The 20,806-nt window shown below is 40.6% G+C and overlaps 1 protein-coding gene across 2 annotated transcripts in view; it reads right to left on the reverse strand.

The window, feature by feature from the left end:
• AP3S2 (adaptor related protein complex 3 subunit sigma 2) overlaps window positions 1–19,083 on the reverse strand; it is a 41,151-nt gene extending 22,068 nt beyond the window's left edge. For both annotated transcript variants that reach the window (XM_070358269.1, XM_005895149.3), the window contains exons 1-4: window positions 18,926–19,083; window positions 14,354–14,445; window positions 13,551–13,662; window positions 8,672–8,743 (exon numbers count right to left, since the gene is read on the reverse strand). In XM_070358269.1, the coding sequence (XP_070214370.1) occupies window positions 8,672–8,743; window positions 13,551–13,662; window positions 14,354–14,445; window positions 18,926–18,994 (345 nt within the window). In that variant the 5' untranslated portion in view covers window positions 18,995–19,083. The remainder of the gene's footprint in view (window positions 1–8,671; window positions 8,744–13,550; window positions 13,663–14,353; window positions 14,446–18,925) is intronic.
• Window positions 19,084–20,806: the final 1,723 nt, after the last annotated feature.

The following is a 20,806-nucleotide window of genomic DNA, read 5'->3' on the forward strand; positions in this document are numbered from 1 at the left end:
TGCCACTTTAAGAGCCAACACATCAAGTGCCCAGGTGGAAGTGCACGTTGATGAAGATTTCCATCAGCCTGGACCCGAGTGACTACAGTGGCAGAGACACTACAATGCCCACACAGCATGAGTGAGAAGTGAACCTTTCTGCTGTAAGCTATTGAAAATTAAAGTCAGTGGCTCAGCAGCAAAGGATTCACCTGCAATGCAGGAGCCCCAGGAGACATGGGTTCGATTCCTTGGTTGGGAAGATCCCCTGGAGAAGGAAATGGTAACCCACTCCAGTATTCTTGCCTGAAGAATCCCATGGACAGAGGAGCCTGGAAGGCTACAATCCACAGGGTCACAAAGAGTTGAACACAACTGAAGCAACTTAGCACACACAGCTCACGTGACCAAGTCTACCTAGACTGATACAAACATCAAGTCTGAAAAAGGGTTCTCAACTAGGGATCAAGAAATTCTGCTTTTTATCTCAGAGCAGGCCAATCCTCTTGTGTATCCTAAAGGATAACAGCAAGAACAACACAACTAAATCTCTGTTCCAAACTTCTAGGGCACCTACACATTAGCTATCAAAGGGATATACAATTTACCTGCAACACAACCTGGAGAAGGCAATGGCACCCCACTCCAGTACTCTTGCCTGGAAAATCCCATGGACGGAGGAGCCTGGGGGGGCTACAGTCCACGGGGTCGCTAAGAGTCGGACACGACTGAGCGACTTCACTTTCACTTTTCACTTTCATGCATTGGAGAAGGAAATGGCAACCCACTCCAGTGTTCTTGCCTGGAGAATCCCAGGGACGGGGGAGCCTGGTGGGCTGCCATCTATGGGGTCGCACAGAGTCGGATACAACTGAAGCGACTTAGCAGCAGCAGCAGCAACACAACCAAGTAACATCATCGGTAATACGCTCTGCTCTAACTACAATCTTATCAAACACTGGTTTTACTGAAAAGGCCGGATACAAACAGATAGCTCTAAAGGTCAAATCTGGCTGTTTTGTGTACACTGTCATCCTAATGCCCTTAACCGGCAATAAGGAACAATTAAACAAACCAAAAGGGTTCTCTGCGATTTCAAGTGGGAATCAATGACACTGCACGCTGAGGCAGTGCAAAGTTCAAGTAAGTAAAGTGATAGTGTGTACTGTACCCAATGTTAAGTGTAGTTTGGAGCAGTCTATCAATAACCTCAGATATGCAGATGACACCACCCTTATGGCAGAATGTGAAGAGGAACTAAAAAGCCTCTTGATGAAAGTGAAAGAGGAGAGTGAAAAAGTTGGCCTAAAGCTCAACATTCAGAAAACGAAGATCATGGCATCTGGTCCCATCACTTCATGGGAAATAGATGGGGAAACAGTGGAAACAGTGGCTGACTTTGTTTTTTTGGGCTCCAAAATCACTGCAGATGGTGACTGCAGCCATGAAATTAAAAGACGCTTACTCCTTGGAAGGAAAGTTATAACCAACCTAGATAGCATATTCAAAAGCAGAGACATTACTTTGTCAACAAAGGTCCGTCTAGTCAAGGCTATGGTTTTTCCTGTGGTCATGTATGAATGTGAGAGTTGGACTGTGAAGAAAGCTGAGCGCTGAAGAACTGATGCTTTTGAACTGTGGTGTTGGAGAAGACTCTTGAGAGTCCCTTGGACTGCAAGGAGATCCAACCAGTCCATTCTGAAGGAGATCAGCCCTGGGATTTCTTTGGAAGGAATGATGCTAAAGCTGAAACTCCAGTACTTTGGCCACCTCATGCAAAGAGTTGACTCATTGGAAAAGACCCTGATGCTGGGAGGGATTGGGGGCAGAAGGAGAGGGGGACAACAGAGGATGAGATGGCTGGATGGCATCACCAACTCAATGGATGTGAGTTTGAGTGAACTCCGGGAGTTGGTGATGGACAGGGAGGCCTGGCATGCTGCAATTCATGGGGTCACAAACAGTTGGACACGAATGAGCGACTGAACTGAACTGAACCAAGCTTTTCTTTCCTTTTTTTTTTTCTTAAACCAAGTATAGCAATGTTAGAAATTTAAGAAATCATTATTGCTAATCTCTGAGTTGTCCTGATGGAAAGAGATACTGGCCTCTGAAAAATATTCTCCCACAAAATTCTCTCTCAAGCATCAGGGCCTGGGAATGCAATGGGACAAAAGACAGGCCTCAGCTCCCCTCCACTCTCTTGGGACCATTCAGAAACAGAAACACAGGTAGCCAGATATGCCAACTACCACCCTTCATAAGAACTGAAACTCAAACAGAATATCTTGTCCTTTTGGGCCCAAACAGCCCCTCCTTCCTCACTGAAACCACACAAAACGTGTGTCCTTTATTCTTCCTCCAGTTTTTGAGACAGAAATCAGGATATCTCCTTCAAATGTCACTGGTGTAGAGAGCATTCATGAGCTTTCTTATCACAGCATCTGTTTTCAGAAGGGACATTTAAGGAGCACCATGCATTATTACTATCTACAATCCTTTCATCTTAAGGCTCAACAGTTCATTTCAATTTTGAGCCGTCAGCATTTTCCCATTTCAGCAGCCTATACTTAGCAGAGATTTTAAATTCTATACTACAAGGTTTCTTGGGTTCAGACCTGCCCCAAAACATATGTTCCAAATCTCCTGAGACAGCCCATTGCAGACTGAAATCTATAAAAACCAGATGCCCTCCTTTGACACAGCCACTAAATGATGACTCTGATGACCAAAACTGTGAAAGCACAACTGAGTTCCAGCTTTGCTGCTGAGACACCAGTAGAACAGAATAGGAGGCTACTCACATGACTTTCTTTGAACAAAACTCAATTCACCAAGATCAACGCCAATTCCCACTTCAGCCAGGATGTACTTGGTGGGATTTCTGAAAGTGGAAGGGAACCAACTGCCCCAGGCAAGATAAGCTCCAAATGGCACAGTCTAGAGAGCTGGGGACTATGCCAGAGGTTATGAAAACAAACTTGACTCCAACCTGCAGCACTTTAAGTCATGAAGAAATTTGTGAGGCTAGAGGCATGAGAACTCTTTATTGATATACACCTGGAGACACTCCCACAGTGAAAGGGGCCACACTAGATCCAGTGAGGGAGAAAAGGGCAAACACAAAGAAAAGAACAGTCTAATGAAGAAGGAAAAACATACAAACTTACATAAACTAAGGTACACAAATCAGAAATAGCACTACGTATTGTTCACAGGGATGACAACGGGCCAGAGTAACCAGGACAATCTTTAGGGTGGTAGGACTTGAGCTGAGCTTAAAAGACAAGCTGGATTCAGTTGTTTAAGATGTTGAAAGGCAATTCAGGCAGAGGCTCTGGAGCAGGAATTACAAAGAGATAAAGACTGATTCAGTCTGGCTAGAGCAGAAGGTATCTGGCTAGAAGTAATGGTAAGTGAGGACAAGATAGAACAGGGACAAATTGTGGAGAACCTTGCATGCCCGGCCACGGTGTCAAAGCTTGACAATGGGGGACCAAAAAAGGTTTGTGATCAAGGGAGCTTGTTTAAAGTGTTTGGAGAATGAATCTAGGAGACTTCCTGTCGGTCCAGTGGTTATGACTCCATGCTTTCCACTGCAGGAGGCACTGGTTCAATCCCTCATTAGGGAACTAAGATCCCACATGGCACAAAAAAATGAATGAATGAATAAATAAAAATAAATAAATGAACTGAAAACATCTAAGAAAAAAAAAAAGAAAGAAAATGAATCTAATTCCAGTGTGTAGGACCAACAATAAGAGAAAACACAGTTAGAAAATCTGACAGACACAACTGAAATCAAGAGCTACCATAACTAAAGGCAGTGCTTGACTCATAACTGAAACTAGGATCATAAAATATACATACACATAAAGGACATTAGTGGAACAAATGTGGAAAATTAAACATAAACTATATATTGGATAACAGTATTTATTAATGTTAAATTTCCTGAGAGTTAATGATGTTGTGGTTAATAATTAATTATGCTGTAATTAAGTATGTTAGAGAATTATACACAACGTATTATATAACATGCCGTCCTTGTCCTTAAGAGATGTCTGCTGAAGTACTTTGGGTTGAAAAGTTATGATGTCTGCAACTCTCAAATGGTTCAGGAAAAAAACGTATACATCTAGAGAGAGATTAATACAAATACAAGTGTGACAAATGTTAATAATCAGTGAATCTAAGAACAAGATATAAGAAGGACCCTATGGAAAGAAGCACAGGATTTAGTGACTGGCTGGCTGTTGGGGGCACGAAAGAAGGAGGAAAGGTTTTGCATGTACCTGACACAGAATACTGGTACTGCCACCAAAAAAGGGAAGCTAAGGGAAGAAACAGTTTTCAGGAGACACATGTTGAACCTGGCTACAGATAAGAAGTGGCAAGAAGAAACAACACACTAGAATGAAATGAGAAAGAAATGTCTTTGAGCAACTGGGACCTAAGAGGGAAGCATGAGAAGGAAATGAGTAAAGCGAGAGAGGACTGACATCGTAATTTACTGGTAGAAGGTGGGAAGAGATAAGAGAAAAACCAGGAGAGCTATGTGACAGAAACTAAGGCAGGAAAAGGATTAAGGCAGTGCTCCATGGAATGATCAACAGCATCAAATGCTGCAGAAACATTACAGAAGGTGATGACTGGCAAATGGAATTAGGAAATAATCAGTGAATTCTGGGTAGAAGTGAGAACCAGGCTATAGGCTCCAGAAAAAGAACAGATAAAGTAGAAATGCAAGACTGCGACTGAAGAAGTTTACCTTCAATGAAATGATGGAAATGAAATGACAGTTAGAAGGAGCAGCAGAAGCATGGGAGAGCTGTATTCTGTGGGAGACTGGGGCAATCTGGGGAAATTTGCAGTTACAGAAGAAAGAGCAAATAAAGACATCTCAGAGATGAGCTGAACAAGTGAGATTTATGATGCATATTAGGGACAGGAAGAGAACTTAGTTCTAGAAATGGAATGGATTACACTTTCTTTAATACAGGAAGAAAGGGTGAGAGAAGAGGTGAAGAGAGCCACAGTAATAAAAACAGGACATTGACAAAAATAACTTAGAAGCTGAGAAAGAAATCTCAAGATTAGGAAGAAAAACAACTCCTAGGACCGTAGGAATTCAGTCATTTCTGGTCCTTACACAGGCCTCCTGCTCCAGCCACCACTGCATAGAGGAATGGGGCAGCTCCCCGTGACGACTCAATGCACAGTGTAAAACCATCTGAGGGGAATCCTGACTTGAGGTGGAGAGACTCTTCAATTAAGAAGGATGGCATTAAAGGTGACATTCTTATTGTCTTTTGATAGATCCTTTACCTATCTGAGTAAAAAGACCATTTTCTTCTATCAACAGAAGCTACGCCTGGATTAGCAGCTGCTCTACACTGAGGGCAAAGATGAGCCTGAAATCCCACTGAAAGAAAGCCACCTGTTGGAAGATACCTGCTGACATTATACGGCTAGTAGAGTGAGATTTGGGTTCCTTGGATCATCACTTTTCAAAAGCCTTAGGAGATATGGATAGCAATTTCCTGATGTCATAGAGCAACTAAAAATAAAACAGTTTTACAACCTGTAAAAGAAATGTGCAGCCACAGCAAAACACTGTATAGAACTCATGTGAAGATAAGACATACGAGAAAGAACAATATTTTTATGGCCTTTTATTTCCTGCAAAAGTCATGTGCAATAAAATAGATGGGACTGAGATGACTTTACTGCTTTAGCAAGTATCCTCATAAATAATTAAAAAACAATGTTAGAATAATACAGAAAAAAAAAGTGTTTCCCTCAGGAGATGGACAAAGAGCTCTTGATATATTTTAACAACTTTCCATGACTAAAAATTCTTAGTCACTAAAAAGAGAAGACACTTCCTTTAACCTAATAAAGAACATTTACCTCCAAATTTACTATACTTCAAATACTATATATACAGCAAATACTGACAGGAAGAGAACTTCCCTTTGAAATCAGGATCAAAATGAGATGAGTACTATCACCACTTCTATTCAACATTACATTGGAGTTCCTAGTCAGTAGGGTAGAGCAAGAAAAAGACATGAAATGTACAGGATTGAAAAGAAAGGAGCAGAATGTTTACAGATAAAACATCAGAATTAGTAAGAGTCTAACATAATTCTGAATTGAACATCAACATGCAGAAATAAAGTGATTTCTATATGACGACAGCAGCAATAAAGGAAAAAATGAATATTTAAAACATCAGTACATAAAAAAACAAGTATCTAAGAACAAATTTAATGAAACATATGTAAAATCTCTATGGGAAAAACTGTAAAAGTTCAGAGAAACCTCAAAGACCTAAATAAATAGATATACCATAACATGGATAAAACGATATTATAAAAAGTAAATTCTCCTCAATGTTTTATAGATTCAATGCAATTCCAATCAAAATTCCAGCAGGCATGTGTGTGTGTGCATGAGCACATGTGTAACTTAAAAACTGACCCTAAATTGTAAACTAAAATGCAAAGGACCCAAGCTCAACTTCCCACAGGACCCTCAATTGCCTCCTCCAGGTATATCATCCCATAGGCCCCTGAGTTTTCAGGTGTTAGGCAGCTGGCATTCTGAGACAACTTCTACAGAAAGCTGGCACCCAAACACAGATTGTCTAGTATCCAGGCAGTTTGTGTATCTCACTAGTAAGTTTGCTCCCTTAGCTGCGTGATAAAAAGAGAGGGCCTTGGGAGAAGGAGGAGGGTATGGGGGGGAGGTGGGGGATACCAGCAGAGACAGGCCCTCCCCATGGGGACAACGGGAGGATAAGACCAGTGCCTCCTCTTCTACTGCTTGGGAATTTCCTTTCCCTGGGAAAATCTACCCCTTAAATTGTGATCTGAGATGTGGATCCGGCTTGGTAAGCAACAGGTGATGACTGAAAAGGAATCCACTTTGAAACCAGGTGGTAACCCCAAGGTAACACCTTGTATTTCACAATTTTTTTTTAATTGCTTTAAAATAATAGTAACAATAAGGCCTATGGATGGCATTCCTCGATTCCTTCCATATTCTCAAGTCTCTTTAATCTTAACCTTTTTCCCCACTGGTACAGAAGGAAAATGGAGTTGAGCTATGCCTCTCCTTGACAGAAATTACCAGAGAGCAGCATCTTTAGCAACTGACAGTGAAAGTCACTCAGTCGTGTCTGACTCTGTAACCCCATGGACTGTAGCCCGCCAGGCTCCTCTGTCCATGGAATTCTCCAGGCAAGAATACTGGAGTGGGTAGCCGTTCCCTTCTCCAGGCGATCTTCCCAACCGAGGAATAGAACTATGGTCATCTGCATTGCAGGTGGATTCTTTACCAGCTGAGCTACCAGGGAAGCCCTGGTCTACAACAACTCTTATTAGCTGCAAAGAGGAGGGGTAAGAGGTCTCTGAAGTTTCTAAGATCCTTTCATATGAAAAGAGAGACTGACCACCTCAAAAGCATTGGTGAGCCCCGGAAGCCTTGTGAGGCTATCAGGGAGCCCCAAGTTAAGTACCTGTTAATACCAAAGGAATGAGGTTCTGTGATTCTCCTGTACCAGGCTTCTCAGGGAGCCACAGAGCCAAGCCAGATGCTGAGAGAGAAAACGTTACTCCATTCCAACACCCACTGCACTGGCCCAGAATGTGCCCCAGGAAAACTCTGGGAAAGTTAACCGAGACTGAAGATTCTACTGAGATGTCAAAGTCCTCACGATGGCAATGATGGATCTAAAAATAACCTGCCTTGTCATGATGAAAACAGACTAATAAAGGATCATGGCTCAGCAATGAGGAATAGTCTCCTAAACATCTTCATCTCCCTCCAAGGGCCATGGATCATAGAGATGATAATCGGTGGGAGAAAGACCAGAGCCAAGCAAACCTAAGATATACCCACCTCCACCAGTGAACAGCACTGGGTACAGCGTGTGCTGAGCTGGATAAAAGAAGCCCCTATCTATCCCCTTGCTGGCTATCTCCCACATATAATTTTTCACACAAGGATGTTAGCCATGTCACTGTTAGATGCTAACAACTCGTAACTACAGACATGTACTTTGGCCCACTTCAATTCTGCCTGGCAGGCTATAGAATATCAATCACCTGACCTCAAAACATGTTACTGATGTCTCAGTCACTACATTACTCTTTAGGAAAAATGTAAATTTCACTAAGTCAAAAACCCTTGTGTCAGGGCTTCCCTGGTGTTCTGGTGGTTAAGACTCTGTGCTTCCAGTACAGGGAGCATGGGTTTGACCCCTGGTCAGGGAACTAAGATGCCCTGCGGAGCAGCAAAAAAAAACCCAAAATAACTCCACGCAGTGTTTATTTCAAAGCTTCACTGTGACTGGACTATACCTAGGAAACTCATTTCAAAATCAACATAAACCTACTTATCTCACCATTGGCCTGGTAGCCATCACTGTCCTAAACCAACAAGTCTGTCTGTGAAAAATGAACCATAATATAGGCCCAGTAATAATCCTGTGTGTGTTAAAACTGGTAACAAATCTTAGCAAAGTACTCCCAAAACTATAAACTTAAGTTACTAAATAAAACAAGTTCTAAGACTATCTCCAAAGTTAAAAAAAAAAAAAGAAGAAGTACATGAAAGTGTACAGGTGGCTAGAGATGGTCAAAGTTCTTAGCTTCCCAGTAACCCTGGCTTGGGAGAGTAGTACCTTATCCATATGGAAGATCAAATCCAATTCACAAACATTCTCGAAACACTTGTCCAGAGTCTCCACGAAAACCTAGGAAACAAGGAGAAATAGATACACAATTCCTATCTTCATAAAATGTCACATGAGAAAGTAAAGGGGGCAGTCAAGATACTATTTGCCTTATGATAGATCTCAAAACCCTCAAAAAACCCCAATGCACTCCAAACCTTCCAGCTGATCTCCCTACTTATCCCAATCTGAAGGGGGCAACTGAGGATAGGACCACCTTGTTGTCAGTATAGCAACACAACCAGCAGACACATATGGCTTTCTTTCCCCTTTTATAAGATGCTAATTTATCAATATACAAAAGAATAACAAAATAACTATTTAACTATGTCCTTTCCCCAAGCCACCACTTACACATGCGAAAGAATTTTTCATTATGATGGTGTTAACAGATCTATCCGGCTAATTTCAATGAACGTTAACTTCAAAATACTTTTCCATGAATCAACTTAATTAACATGCTTAACAATTTTAATTTACCTTTAAATATAAGACTTAAACAGAAAAGTGTACAAATGATAATGAGTTCAGAATGAACACACCATATAAATGCCATCCTGATACTGAAATGCAGTATTAGAGCTCCCTAGAAGCCCCCTCTCCAAAGGTAACCACCATCCTAACTCCTGCCATCAATTTAGTTTTGCCAGCCCCTGAATCTACATAAAAGGTGGCAAATTATCCTTTCCTTACATTGCTACTTACACTCAAGTTTTTCCAAACTAGCAAAGTATCATTTAGGGAATACATATCACATGATAAACAATACAGAGAAGCAAAGCAATGATCAACTTAAAAGTATGAAAAAGTGAATGAGAAGGATAGAACTGAGGAGGGACATATAGGAGATTTAAGGCCCTAGCAACGTACTATTTCTTAATCTGGGTGACAATTTCTTCTTTAAATTGGTATTCTTCAAACTATATAGGCATGTTTTCCGTATTTGTTATGTATACATGTTTCACAATAAAAATTACTTAAAAACAACAGTAATCTTATTGGGATTCTGATTGGGTTTTTAGTAATTTATAAGCTGGAAGCACAGTTGATCCTTGGACAACACAGGTTTGAACAGTGCGGGTCCACTTAATTTTTTAATCATTCATTAAAATGTTTGCTCAAATTAGAGTGAACAGTAAGAAACACCCTTTTGATAAATGCCTGTAGATTTCTCCCCTGAGAACACTCTGGCTCTTGGTTTTAAAACTAAAATTGGCTGTTTCTGGGTGACGGGGAGAGGAGAAGAAAGATGTTTTCACTATATTCTTGGTATACCTTTTGAATTTTGAGCCACATAAGTGTATTATTTCTTCAACAATAAACACTGAATACCCAAGTAAAAATACTTCCTATTCCAATTTAAGAGTACTTCAGAAAAATAATTTGGGTAATTATTTCTCTGAGCATCTACTGGATGAAATTACATTAGTTTCTACTATCTTTCTTATTGCTGTAACAGAGATGTGACTCAGATGGTAAAGAGTTCACCTGCAATGCAGGAGACCTGGGTTTGATTCCTGGGGTAGGAAGAACCCCTGGAGGAGGAAATGGCAACCTACTCCGGTATTCCTGCCTGGAGAATCCCCATGGACAGAGGAGCCTGGCGGGGTACATTCCATGGGGTTGCAAAGAGTTGGACATGACTGAGCGACTAAGCACATACACAAGAATATTTCATTGTTAAACTGACTTGTACCCTTGGAATAAAGACTATTAGGACATATTGAATAATTCTTTTAGTATGCAGTATTCCAGAGAGAAAAAAACTTAAAAAAGAACATCTTACTTATAAATCAAAACAAATGCTTATACACACAGAGCCAAAACATGAAACAAAAATTCTTACACCAACAAAACATGAATGATTTAAGATCATACTGCTTGTTAATGGGAGAATCTATAACAAGAGACAGGTCTCATGACTCGTGCTTCAACAAATAACTGGCTAAGATTTTATTGAACAATTCTGTCCAATAGTAATATGTCATATCTGACTAATATTTTCTTTTTGAGAGGCTTTTGGATCATAACCAATCTACTCCATAAAATACACTTAAACAGGACGATTTTTTTAGTCTGAGTTTAAAAAATAACTTACATAATAGAGGTTTTCTTGTACTTTAACATTTTTAAAAAATCTACTGAGTCTATTAGAGAGTCAGTTTTTCATTTAACCTTTCTTATTTCATCAGGATATTGGATTCAAGGTCTTTCTGTGGACCTACTTTGGGTATTTATTTTTTGGAGTCAGTTATTTCAAATACATTGGCATTATAACTATGTATTTCAACCTCTAAAAACATTTTGATGGTTTCTTTTTCTGACTTTTATTCTTTTTATCAGGTTAACTATTGATTTTATTGTCTTTTAAAAGATCAAACCTCTTACTTACTATTATTCTCACTTTTTATTTATCTATCTTCCCAAATCCAATGCACCCTAAGTATTTAATAAATGTCTGTAATATCATAAAGTTACATTTTCTCTTTGTCTTGTTAACATAGGTATCTGAAGTGCATCTCCTCCAAAAACCGCATCTCAATTTAAAAAATATATTATCGCTATATTTCATTTATTTTCTAATACATGTGTTACATGCATACTCCTATGGCATTCTATAGTGTAAAATATTTAATACATTGTCACAATTGAATTCTATGACATAGTATTTTGGATTTTTTTAGTTGAAATATAGTTGACATACAACATGTTAGCTTCAGATATACTACATAGTGATTTTACATTTGCATATATTATGATACAATCAACACAATAAGACTAGTAATCATCTGTTTGCAAACCCAGTTACTGCAATATTACGGATCACATCCCTTAAGTTGTATACTATGTCCCGGCTCATCTGTTTGACACCCAGAGGTCTGTATTCTCAGTCCTCGTTGCCTGTGCTGCCTTCCACCTCCATCCTCCGTCCCTGACAAACATCCATTTGTTCTCTGCAAGTCTGTTTCCATCCTAACAACCTAAGATTTCTATACCAGTTGGGGGATCCATGACTCACACCTAGGTTTTCTGATTCTAGATCTTGAGCTCTTTCTGTTATCCCACATTGACTCTCAATATCCAATCTGACCCAGGTGTTAAGAAAGCATTTAAAATTACCACAGAGATGAGTCTTTTTTGGCTGTTTCCAGTATTTATTTATACTTTTACATATGATAAGTGAATATGATACATGAAATTTTTAAACTACTACTAAATCATTTTCTGAATGTGAATGGGTAAAATATATAAATAAAATGAAAAGTTACTATATCCAAGAATATAACTTTTTGGAAGAGTATAGTATACGTAAAATAAAAATACACATTCAAAATTTCCATTTCTTTATCCTAAAGTTTATTAAATTTAGCTTCTTTAATTTTATCTTAATAAAATACAGTTGTAAACAAGTAAAGTTTGTATTTTATAGCTAGAGTTTTCTATAATTGGTGTTATTAGGTTTTACACATGCTCTTTTTGAGTGCTTTCAACTTAAGTGACTTGTTAAAGTCACACGAAGTCTATCTAGAATATCATGTAACAAATAATGGGTACATGATATTGTACCCATTATTGTCCTAATTAATGGTTCCCAGTATAGGGTCCCCCATACCTCAATTTCCATGAAAGTAATGAAAACAAATCTGTAAGCCATTTCTAATTTTCAAAAAGCCTTAAAAAATCATGTTTACCTATGTCAAGACTGTACTTATTAGATAAAACATCAAGTTCCTTTGTTTCAGGCTAGAATTACAAGTGAAAATATAAAGTATGTATTTTAAAATATCATTTAGTTTGATACTTAAAAAATATTTCAAAACATGACATGATAGTATAATTTATAATGACAAATATTTGGTATTCATCCTTGTTGCTGGCTCCTAAAAACCTTGGAATTTCCAAAGTGATAGGGTTGTCTTATTCTGCTAATAAGGTTAACTTCTGGAAAGCACCAAAGAATGGGGGCTGGTTGCCATGGGAACCTACTGTATGACTGGGAACTTTGAGTCCCACTTACTGATCTCCGGGAGGGGAGAGGGGATGCAGCCTCAATCAATCACCAATGGCAATGACTCAATCAATCCTGCCTATGTAAAGAGGCCTCCATAAAACCCAAAAGGGATAGGTTTCAGAGAGTTTCTATGTTAGTAACAGTGGAGATCTGAGGAGAGTGGCACCCCTGGAGAGGGCACAGAAGCTCCACGCCCTTTTCCCCTGCCTTGTGCTATGCATCTCTTCCATCTGACTGTTCCTAAGTTATATCCTTTCACATTAAGCTAGCAGAGTAAAATGTTTCTCTATAAAGTTCTGTGAGCCACTCTAGCAAATCAACTGAACCTGAGGAGGAAATCATGCGAGGAGGCAATCTTGGGCGTAGTCAATCTACAGGCTGTCAGTCAAATGCACAGGCGACAGACAACTCGGACCTGACATCGGTGTCCATCTTTGGGTAGATAAGTGTCAGAGCTGAGTAAATTTGTGGGACCCCTGGTGAGTGTCCATGGAGAACTGAGTTACTTGCTTCAGGTGCGGGGTGGGGGGAGTATACATATAGGAATTGGTGTCAGACTCATAAGAAAGCCAAGGGCAGTGAGAGCTGGAGAAGCAGAGAACCTAAAAGCGCTAAGAATGGTCGAGGGTTGCTAAGGCGCTTTCTCAGAGCACCACCTGGTGGACATGCAGCAATGTTTACCAGTATCAATAAAGAGACTGACTAAATTAGGATCTACATACAGATCAAAAATTTTTAACTACTACAGATTTTTAGCTACTAAAAATCCAGACCAAACTTTCTGAAGTGGCTACCATCATTACCTGCTACACATACCTGGATGAGGTCCAAGATCCCAAGTTCACTCTCTGAGGAATCCACACAAAATACAAAGTAGAGGGTAGCATAATGCCGATAAATCAGTTTGTAGTCAGAGCCACCAATCAAACTGTGGAGGATGGGAAACATTTAAAAGCTTGTATTGGAATTGAACATATCAAAGAGAAGCTCTGTGCCAAGGAATGAAAATGGGCCCAAAACAAAGGAGGAGGGTAGGCCAAACAATAAGCCATTTCTACCAGGTGAAGGGCAACCAAATTTGGCAGAGGTGCCTAAAGCCATTTTACTTCATTTTTTCTTCTACCCATCCTTCCAGGACAGAGAAAGTGATGGCACCCCACTCCAGTACTCTTGCCTGGAAAATCCCATGGATGGAGGAGCCTGGTAGGCTGCAGTCCATGGGGTCGCTAAGAGTCGGACACGACTGAGCGACTTCACTTTCGCTTTTCACTTTCATGCATTGGAGAAGGAAATGGCAACCCACTCCAGTATTCTTGCCTGGAGAATCCCAGGGATGGGGGAGCCTGGTGGGCCACCATCTATGGGGTCGCACAGAGTTGGACATGACTGAAGTGACTTAGCAGCAGCATTCTCCCAGGAACCAAACATTTAAATATCTGAAGCACAATCATTTAATAGCTTCCCAAACAGAGCTGAGTCTCTCCCTGAGCAGACTATGCTCAGCTCAGCTCAACTGCATCAGATACTTGCCCGACACTTAAGCACTGCGTGAAGAAGCAATAATGGCATGATGAAGGCCACCCGAAAGTGGATATATGCGGAGAAAACTGATGATTTACCTTCCACCCTCCAAGAAGTTACAGATGTTGTCATCCCGCTTGAGAACTAGATGAAAGGTCTCTCGAACAATCTGCTGCTGAATTTCTTCTGGCTATGGAATAAAAGAAATAAAGTGAGTCAGTGGGAAAGCCTGAAAAACTATACCCCTTCCAAACAGGAATGATCTGAACATTTGGTACCAGTTTCCTGAAAAGACAGAAATGATGAGTGGAGGTAAAAATAAAAGGAGAATCTATAGCAAATGGAAAAGGCTCTGTTACAGGAAATAAAATAAGGTATATTAACCTAGATATCTAGTCCCTAACCATTACTGTGCTGCTAGGTGAGCTGATATTTCTCATACAGCGTCAAAGAATTCTCATACAAGGTTAAAAAATACCTAGAAGGCACAGTCCTGAAATATTTTATATTACCCTAGAAAACATCTATGCCAGGACAAATAACAAATGTCAATAGATCTACCACTGTAAGGAAGTCAAGATGTAGTCATGTACATGTTTTAAAAACCTGCATGAGAGTCCCTTGGACCGCAAGGAGATCAAATCAGTCAATCCTAAAGGAAATCAGTCCTGAATATTCATTGGAAGGACTGATGCTGAAGCTGAAACTCCAATACTTTGGCCACCTGATGCGAAGAACTGACTCACTGGAAAAGACCCTGATGCTGGGAAAGACTGAAGGCAGGAGAAAGGGACGAGAGAGGATGAGATGGTTGGATGGCATCACCGACTTGATGGACATGAATTTGAGCAAGCTCTGGGAGCTGGTGATGGACAGGGAAGGCTAGCGTGCTGCAGTCCATGGGGTTGCAAAGAGTTGGAAACTGAGCAACTGAACTGAACTGAATACCGGTAATACAGACATTATACATAAGATGCTGTGTGACCCACAAAGTACTACTGAGAAAGCAGAAAATATTCTATTGAGAGATTTGAATCTTGAACAATCGCAGATCTATAAATACCTTTTTTCACTTACTATTCACTTACTACACACCAGAAAGCTCAAATGTGATGGGATCTCTTGATGACCCACATTTGATTTCTATTTATACATATGAGGTTCATATTAAGTATGTTTAAAAAAAAAAGGATATGGAGAGGGAGAAATCAGTTATTAAAACAAAAACAGGGACTTCCCTGGCAGTCTTGTGGTTAAGACTCTGCACTTCCACTGCTAGGGGTGTGGATTCAAATCCCTTGTTAGGGAACTAAGATCCCATGTGTCTCTTGGTCAAAAAAAAAAAGACAAAAGTAATTAAAAGCTATAAACCAGTGCTCTCAAATCTCAATGTATAATGGGATTTTCCCAGTGGTCCAATGGTTAGGACTCTGCGCTTTCACTGCCAAGGACACAGGTTCAGTCTCTGGCAGGGAAACTAAGGTATCTCAAGCGAGGTGTCTCAGCCAAAAAAAAGCAACAACAACCCAGTGAGTTTGAATAATGATTCACCTGGAAATACTGTTAAAATGCAGGCTAATTTTGTAGGTCTGGAGTAGGTCCTGAGACTGAAGTTCTAACAAGTTTCCAGGTAATAAGAACGCTGCTGATCTGAGAACCATTTTGAGTAGCAAAGCTTAAGAAAACTGTCAGACTGGACTCACCCTCAGAGTTAGAAAATAAACTCAAGTAACATTAACCCCTTTCCCTCCATAGCACTGAATTTAGGCTAGAAGTGGTTATTTAAAAGAAACAGAAGAAAAAAGAGGAAAAACATCATTGTGGAGCAATTATGTTTCAAAACTTTGACTTACACAGGTACACAGTGGCTCTCCACATTTAATGAATGGATGAATAATAAAACTTGCTAATAACTGGACACTGTAAGTTTAAGTAAATCAATCACTATTTTCTGGTTCCCATTTTAAAGAACTCACAAAGTTCAAAGATGCCAGGATGCTGTAAAGGCTTAACTCTGGGTACCCAGAAATACAAAACATGCTAAGCACCAGCATTTTTAAACTGGAAGAAATCTTGAAAACTAAAGCCTTTTATCTGACTCTACCGGGAAGTGATGGTAGTCAGTGGGTAAGCAGTATGAAATGCTGAGGCTACCTAATTTCTAATTCAACAGAATAGCAAATTACCAACTGCTTACATCTCTCAGTGATTTTCATAATCCCTCATATCTTTTAGTACTTTGCAGTTTCCAAGGTTATTTTCACTAAGGAGCTAATTTAGTTCTTAAAAATCCTACGCTCTTCAAAGATATACAAATGTCAGTAAGGGCAGGAAAAAAATCAGTCATTAGAAAAAAACCAAAACCACAAGGAGAATCCACTTAATACTTACTAAAATGTCTTTAATCAAAAAGATAATAGAAAATGTTGACAGAGAGGTAGAAAAATTAGAATTTAAAAAATATTTATTTTTGGCTGCGTTGAGTCTTAGTTGCAGCACACAAAAGAAAAGGAAAGTGAAGTTGCTCAGTCGTGTCCGACTCTTTGCGACCGCATGGTCTGTAGCCTACCAGGCTCCTCTGTCCATGGGATTTTCCAGGCAAGAGTACGGGAGTGGATTGCCATTTCCTTCTCCAGCGGATCTTCCCAACCCAGGGATGGAACCCAGGTCTCCCGCACTGTAGACAGACGCTTTACCATCTGAGCCACCAGGGAAGCCCACAGGCTCAGTAGCTGCGGCATGGGCTTAGTTGCCCCAGGGCACATGGGATCTTAGATCCCCAATCAAGGAGTCCCCTCCATTGGAAGGTGGATTCTCAACCTCTGGACCATCAGGGAAGTCCCAAGCTGTACTGCTTATATATTGTTGATAGGAATGTAAAATGGCATAGCCACTTTAGAAAGCAGTTTGGCAGTTCATCCAAATGACAACTACAAAGTCACTACGTGACTCAGCAATTCTACTCCGAGATACATACCCAAGAGAAATGTAAATACACACTCACACAAAAAGCTTGTACATGAATGTTTGTAGCAGAATTATTCACAAGAGCCAGAGGTAGAAATAGCATCTAATGAATGGATAATCAAAATGTGATAGATCCACTCAATGGGATATGTGCCAAGTCACTTTACTAGCGTCTCATTACAACCCTGTGGACAGTAGCCCACCAGGCTCCTCTGTCCATGGGATTCTCCAGGCAAGAATACTGGAGTGGGTTGCCATTTCCTCCTCCAGGGGATCTTCCCCACCCAGCCATTGAACCTAGGTCTCTTATGTCCCCTGCATCGGCACGCAGGTTCTTTATCACTAGCAACACCTGGGAAACCTATCTATGGAATGTAACTTGGCAATATAAAGGAATAAAGAACTGGTAACACTACAACATGGATGAACCTTGAAAACATTATACTAAAAGAAAGAAGTCAGTAATAAAAGACCACATATTGTATGATCCCATTTTACGTAAAAGTCCAGAACAGGCAAATTTAGAGAGAGAGAAAATAGATATTGGTTGCCTAAGACTAGGGGAATTGAGGAAATACAGAGTAATTGCTAATGGGTAGGGATTCCTTTTGGGGATAATGAAAATATTCTAAAATTGTGGTGATGGTTGCATAACTTTTAAAGTAGTAAAAACCATTCCACTGTATATTTTTAAAAGGTGAACTGTAGGTATGTAACATATCACAATAACACTTTTAAAAACCTGAGAAAAACTGACACACAAATGCAAACTGAATAGTTACTGAATGTTAATATAAATCGGTATGATTTAATAAAATGTAACCAAGCTATACAAGTCTATTTAAAAGGTACCCCCCAAAAATTTCTCTCATTTCTATTCATTCTATTTAACAGAGGAAATAAAGTCTGAAAGAGGTTTGTTAACTTGACACAAGGGTTTAAAAAAGAAGGTGTTGCTGAGGCCTGAATTTAAGTTTTCTGACACTTTCCCCTTTATGGTTTTCTCAGTCCACCAATTATATACGTAACATTTTGAAACCTAGCCACGAAGAAATAAAACGTCGGGGTGCAGGAGGCAAATGATGATGCTTATTTTTTCAGAGGAACGTCTTTGGAAAATTCGTGAGTGAGAACTCGCATTCTCACTCACTGAGCCCCCACGCGGCAGCATTTATAATTTCTCAATATTTCCCACTTTGAAACTTTCTTCAATTCTACAGAATGAAGGCTGTCTAGTCCCTGGGCACTCCTAGCCTACACTGAAGTAAAATAATTCCAAGAAAGCATTTTTCAAATCCTCTGGCTAAAGCAAAACCATTAAAAGGCTGCATATTTCTTCCTCCTCAGGAAACTGCGTTTAGCGACCAACAAGATTAATAAGACTTCGTTCAAGCTGTCAAGGAGGCACATCCCCACCATCATTTAAAGTGCCCCGAGACTCTAGGAGAAGTGTCACAGAATAGCACAGAAATGTCGGGGTCCAGGAAGAGGGAGGGAAGAGCCGGCGAAGCGGGGCGTGGGACCCAAGGCCTGAGACTGGAAGAGTCTTTCCGGGACTTGCCGTCCGCGGAAGGCTGAGTCTGGGGTCACTCATGTTGCTGGACCCCGAGGTCAGCGGCCGCTGCCCGCGAGCGCCGTACGGCCCCAAAAAAGGGAAGGGGGCGCAGGCGCCCTGAAAAAACGTGACGAAGCTGCGCACTCACGAAACGCTGGTAGAAGCGGACCAGCCGCGGCTTCCCGTGGTTATTGAAAACCAGAATCGCCTGAATCATCTTTGCCCGCCACGCTCCTTTCACCACCGGCTGCTTCCAGAGGAGCCTCTCCTTCCGCCACAACAAGGACTCTTCCGGCTGGTGCGCTGCTGAGAGTGGTCCCCGGAAACATGTCCCGGCGCCCAGGGACCTGACCACGAAGAGTCCGGCTTCACGGCAAGCCTTGGAGGAAGGCTTTCTAGGATGGGAGGCTGGCTGGCGGGGAAAGGCTCCTGCGAACACCGAATTTGGGGAGGGCCGTCACCTTGGCCGGCGTCGGTTGCCCACTCAGGGTCTGGCCAGGGCGCGAACGCGGCTCTCTGCCCTTTGTCTAGAACGACTGCTTGCCGCAGAATCCCGGCCCTGCGCAAAGCCGAGCCAGTCGGAAAAGGATGGGATGGAGAAGCAGAAACCGCAAAAGCAGCCGCGCTCTTTTGAAGAGCGGGTGAAGACGCGCGGGCGCCTCTTTTTATCTGGGTCTGCGTCAACACACACGGTCATGCTTTTCGCTTGACACTGCAGAGCGTTCCGAACATTAGGGAACATCTTTACTTTTTGGTATTACAAGCAGTGCTGTAGTGAATTACATATGTGCCTCCTCGTGCAAAAGTCCTCCTCGTGCAAAAGGGCTGTCTCTCCATGGTAGATAGCGAATGGTGGAATTAAGGGATCTTTAATGCAATTCCTTTTAAAAGGTACCTGCGACCCCACATTGGTAGGGTTTGTATTTTCTTTTAATACCTTAGTGGGGGTGAGTGGAGCACGTCCTTATATTGCAGATAGAGCTGCAAATGGGAATTACCTGCCCAAAGGACTGTTGACAATACGTATAAAAAAGCCTTTAAAATATATTGAACATTAGACCCAGCATTTGCAGTTTAGAATTTATAATAAAACGACTGTGGATGTGTGAAAAGATTTACCCTCAGGAACGTGCATCTCAGTAGTCTTATTTCGGGGGAAATGGGAAGCAACAACTCATTATTCCAAAATGAGAAATTGGTTAAATGCATTGATCCACGTGCATACGAGAAATATTAAAGTTATGAAAAATCATGTTGTGAAAGGTTTATGTCTAGGGAAATGTTCATGGCATAGCTGTGAGTGGAAAGACTACACGAAGTATGTACAGGGACACTGTACTTTGTAAAAGACTAGAAGTATATACACAAAAGGGCTTGCGTGGTGGCTCAGTGGTTAAGAATCCACCTGCCAAGCAGGAGAGGCAGGTTTGATCCCTGGGTGGGGAAGATGCCCTGGGGGAAAAGATGGCAATCCACTCCAGTATTCTTGCCTGGGAAATTCCATGGACAGAGGAGCCTGGCGGGCTACAGTCCATGAGGTCAAAAAGAATCAGACATGACTTAGCAACAGCATAGCTACTAATATATAAAATTTTTATGTCTGTAAATCAATTTTTTAATGGAAAAGTTTTTAAAATACGGAAAATGGTTATATTTAAAATATAACTGACCAACCCAAAAGACCTTCGCCCTCAGTAATAAATAGGCAAAGGTACTGAATAACAAACAAGGATATACATCTAGGAAACAAAGATGAAAAAAATATTTAAGCTCACTATTAATGGGGGAAAAGGCTAATTAAAATTAAAGTATTAACTTTAAAGTTAAAATATTATTTTCACCTTATCAATATCCATTTTTAAAATATTATCACATCCAAATCTGGCAAGAGTAGCATGAAAATAAGTCCTTTTCTGCCTTGCCGGTGAGATAATTTAGTAAAGCAATCTGGCAATATGACAAGATCTTTACAAAGAATCCCTAGATTTCCAGTAATCTGTCTCCTGGGAATCCATCCCTAAGGAAATTA

The sequence above is a fragment of the Bos mutus genome, chromosome 21 (assembly GCF_027580195.1).
Source record: "Bos mutus isolate GX-2022 chromosome 21, NWIPB_WYAK_1.1, whole genome shotgun sequence".
Lineage (NCBI taxonomy): Eukaryota > Metazoa > Chordata > Mammalia > Artiodactyla > Bovidae > Bos > Bos mutus.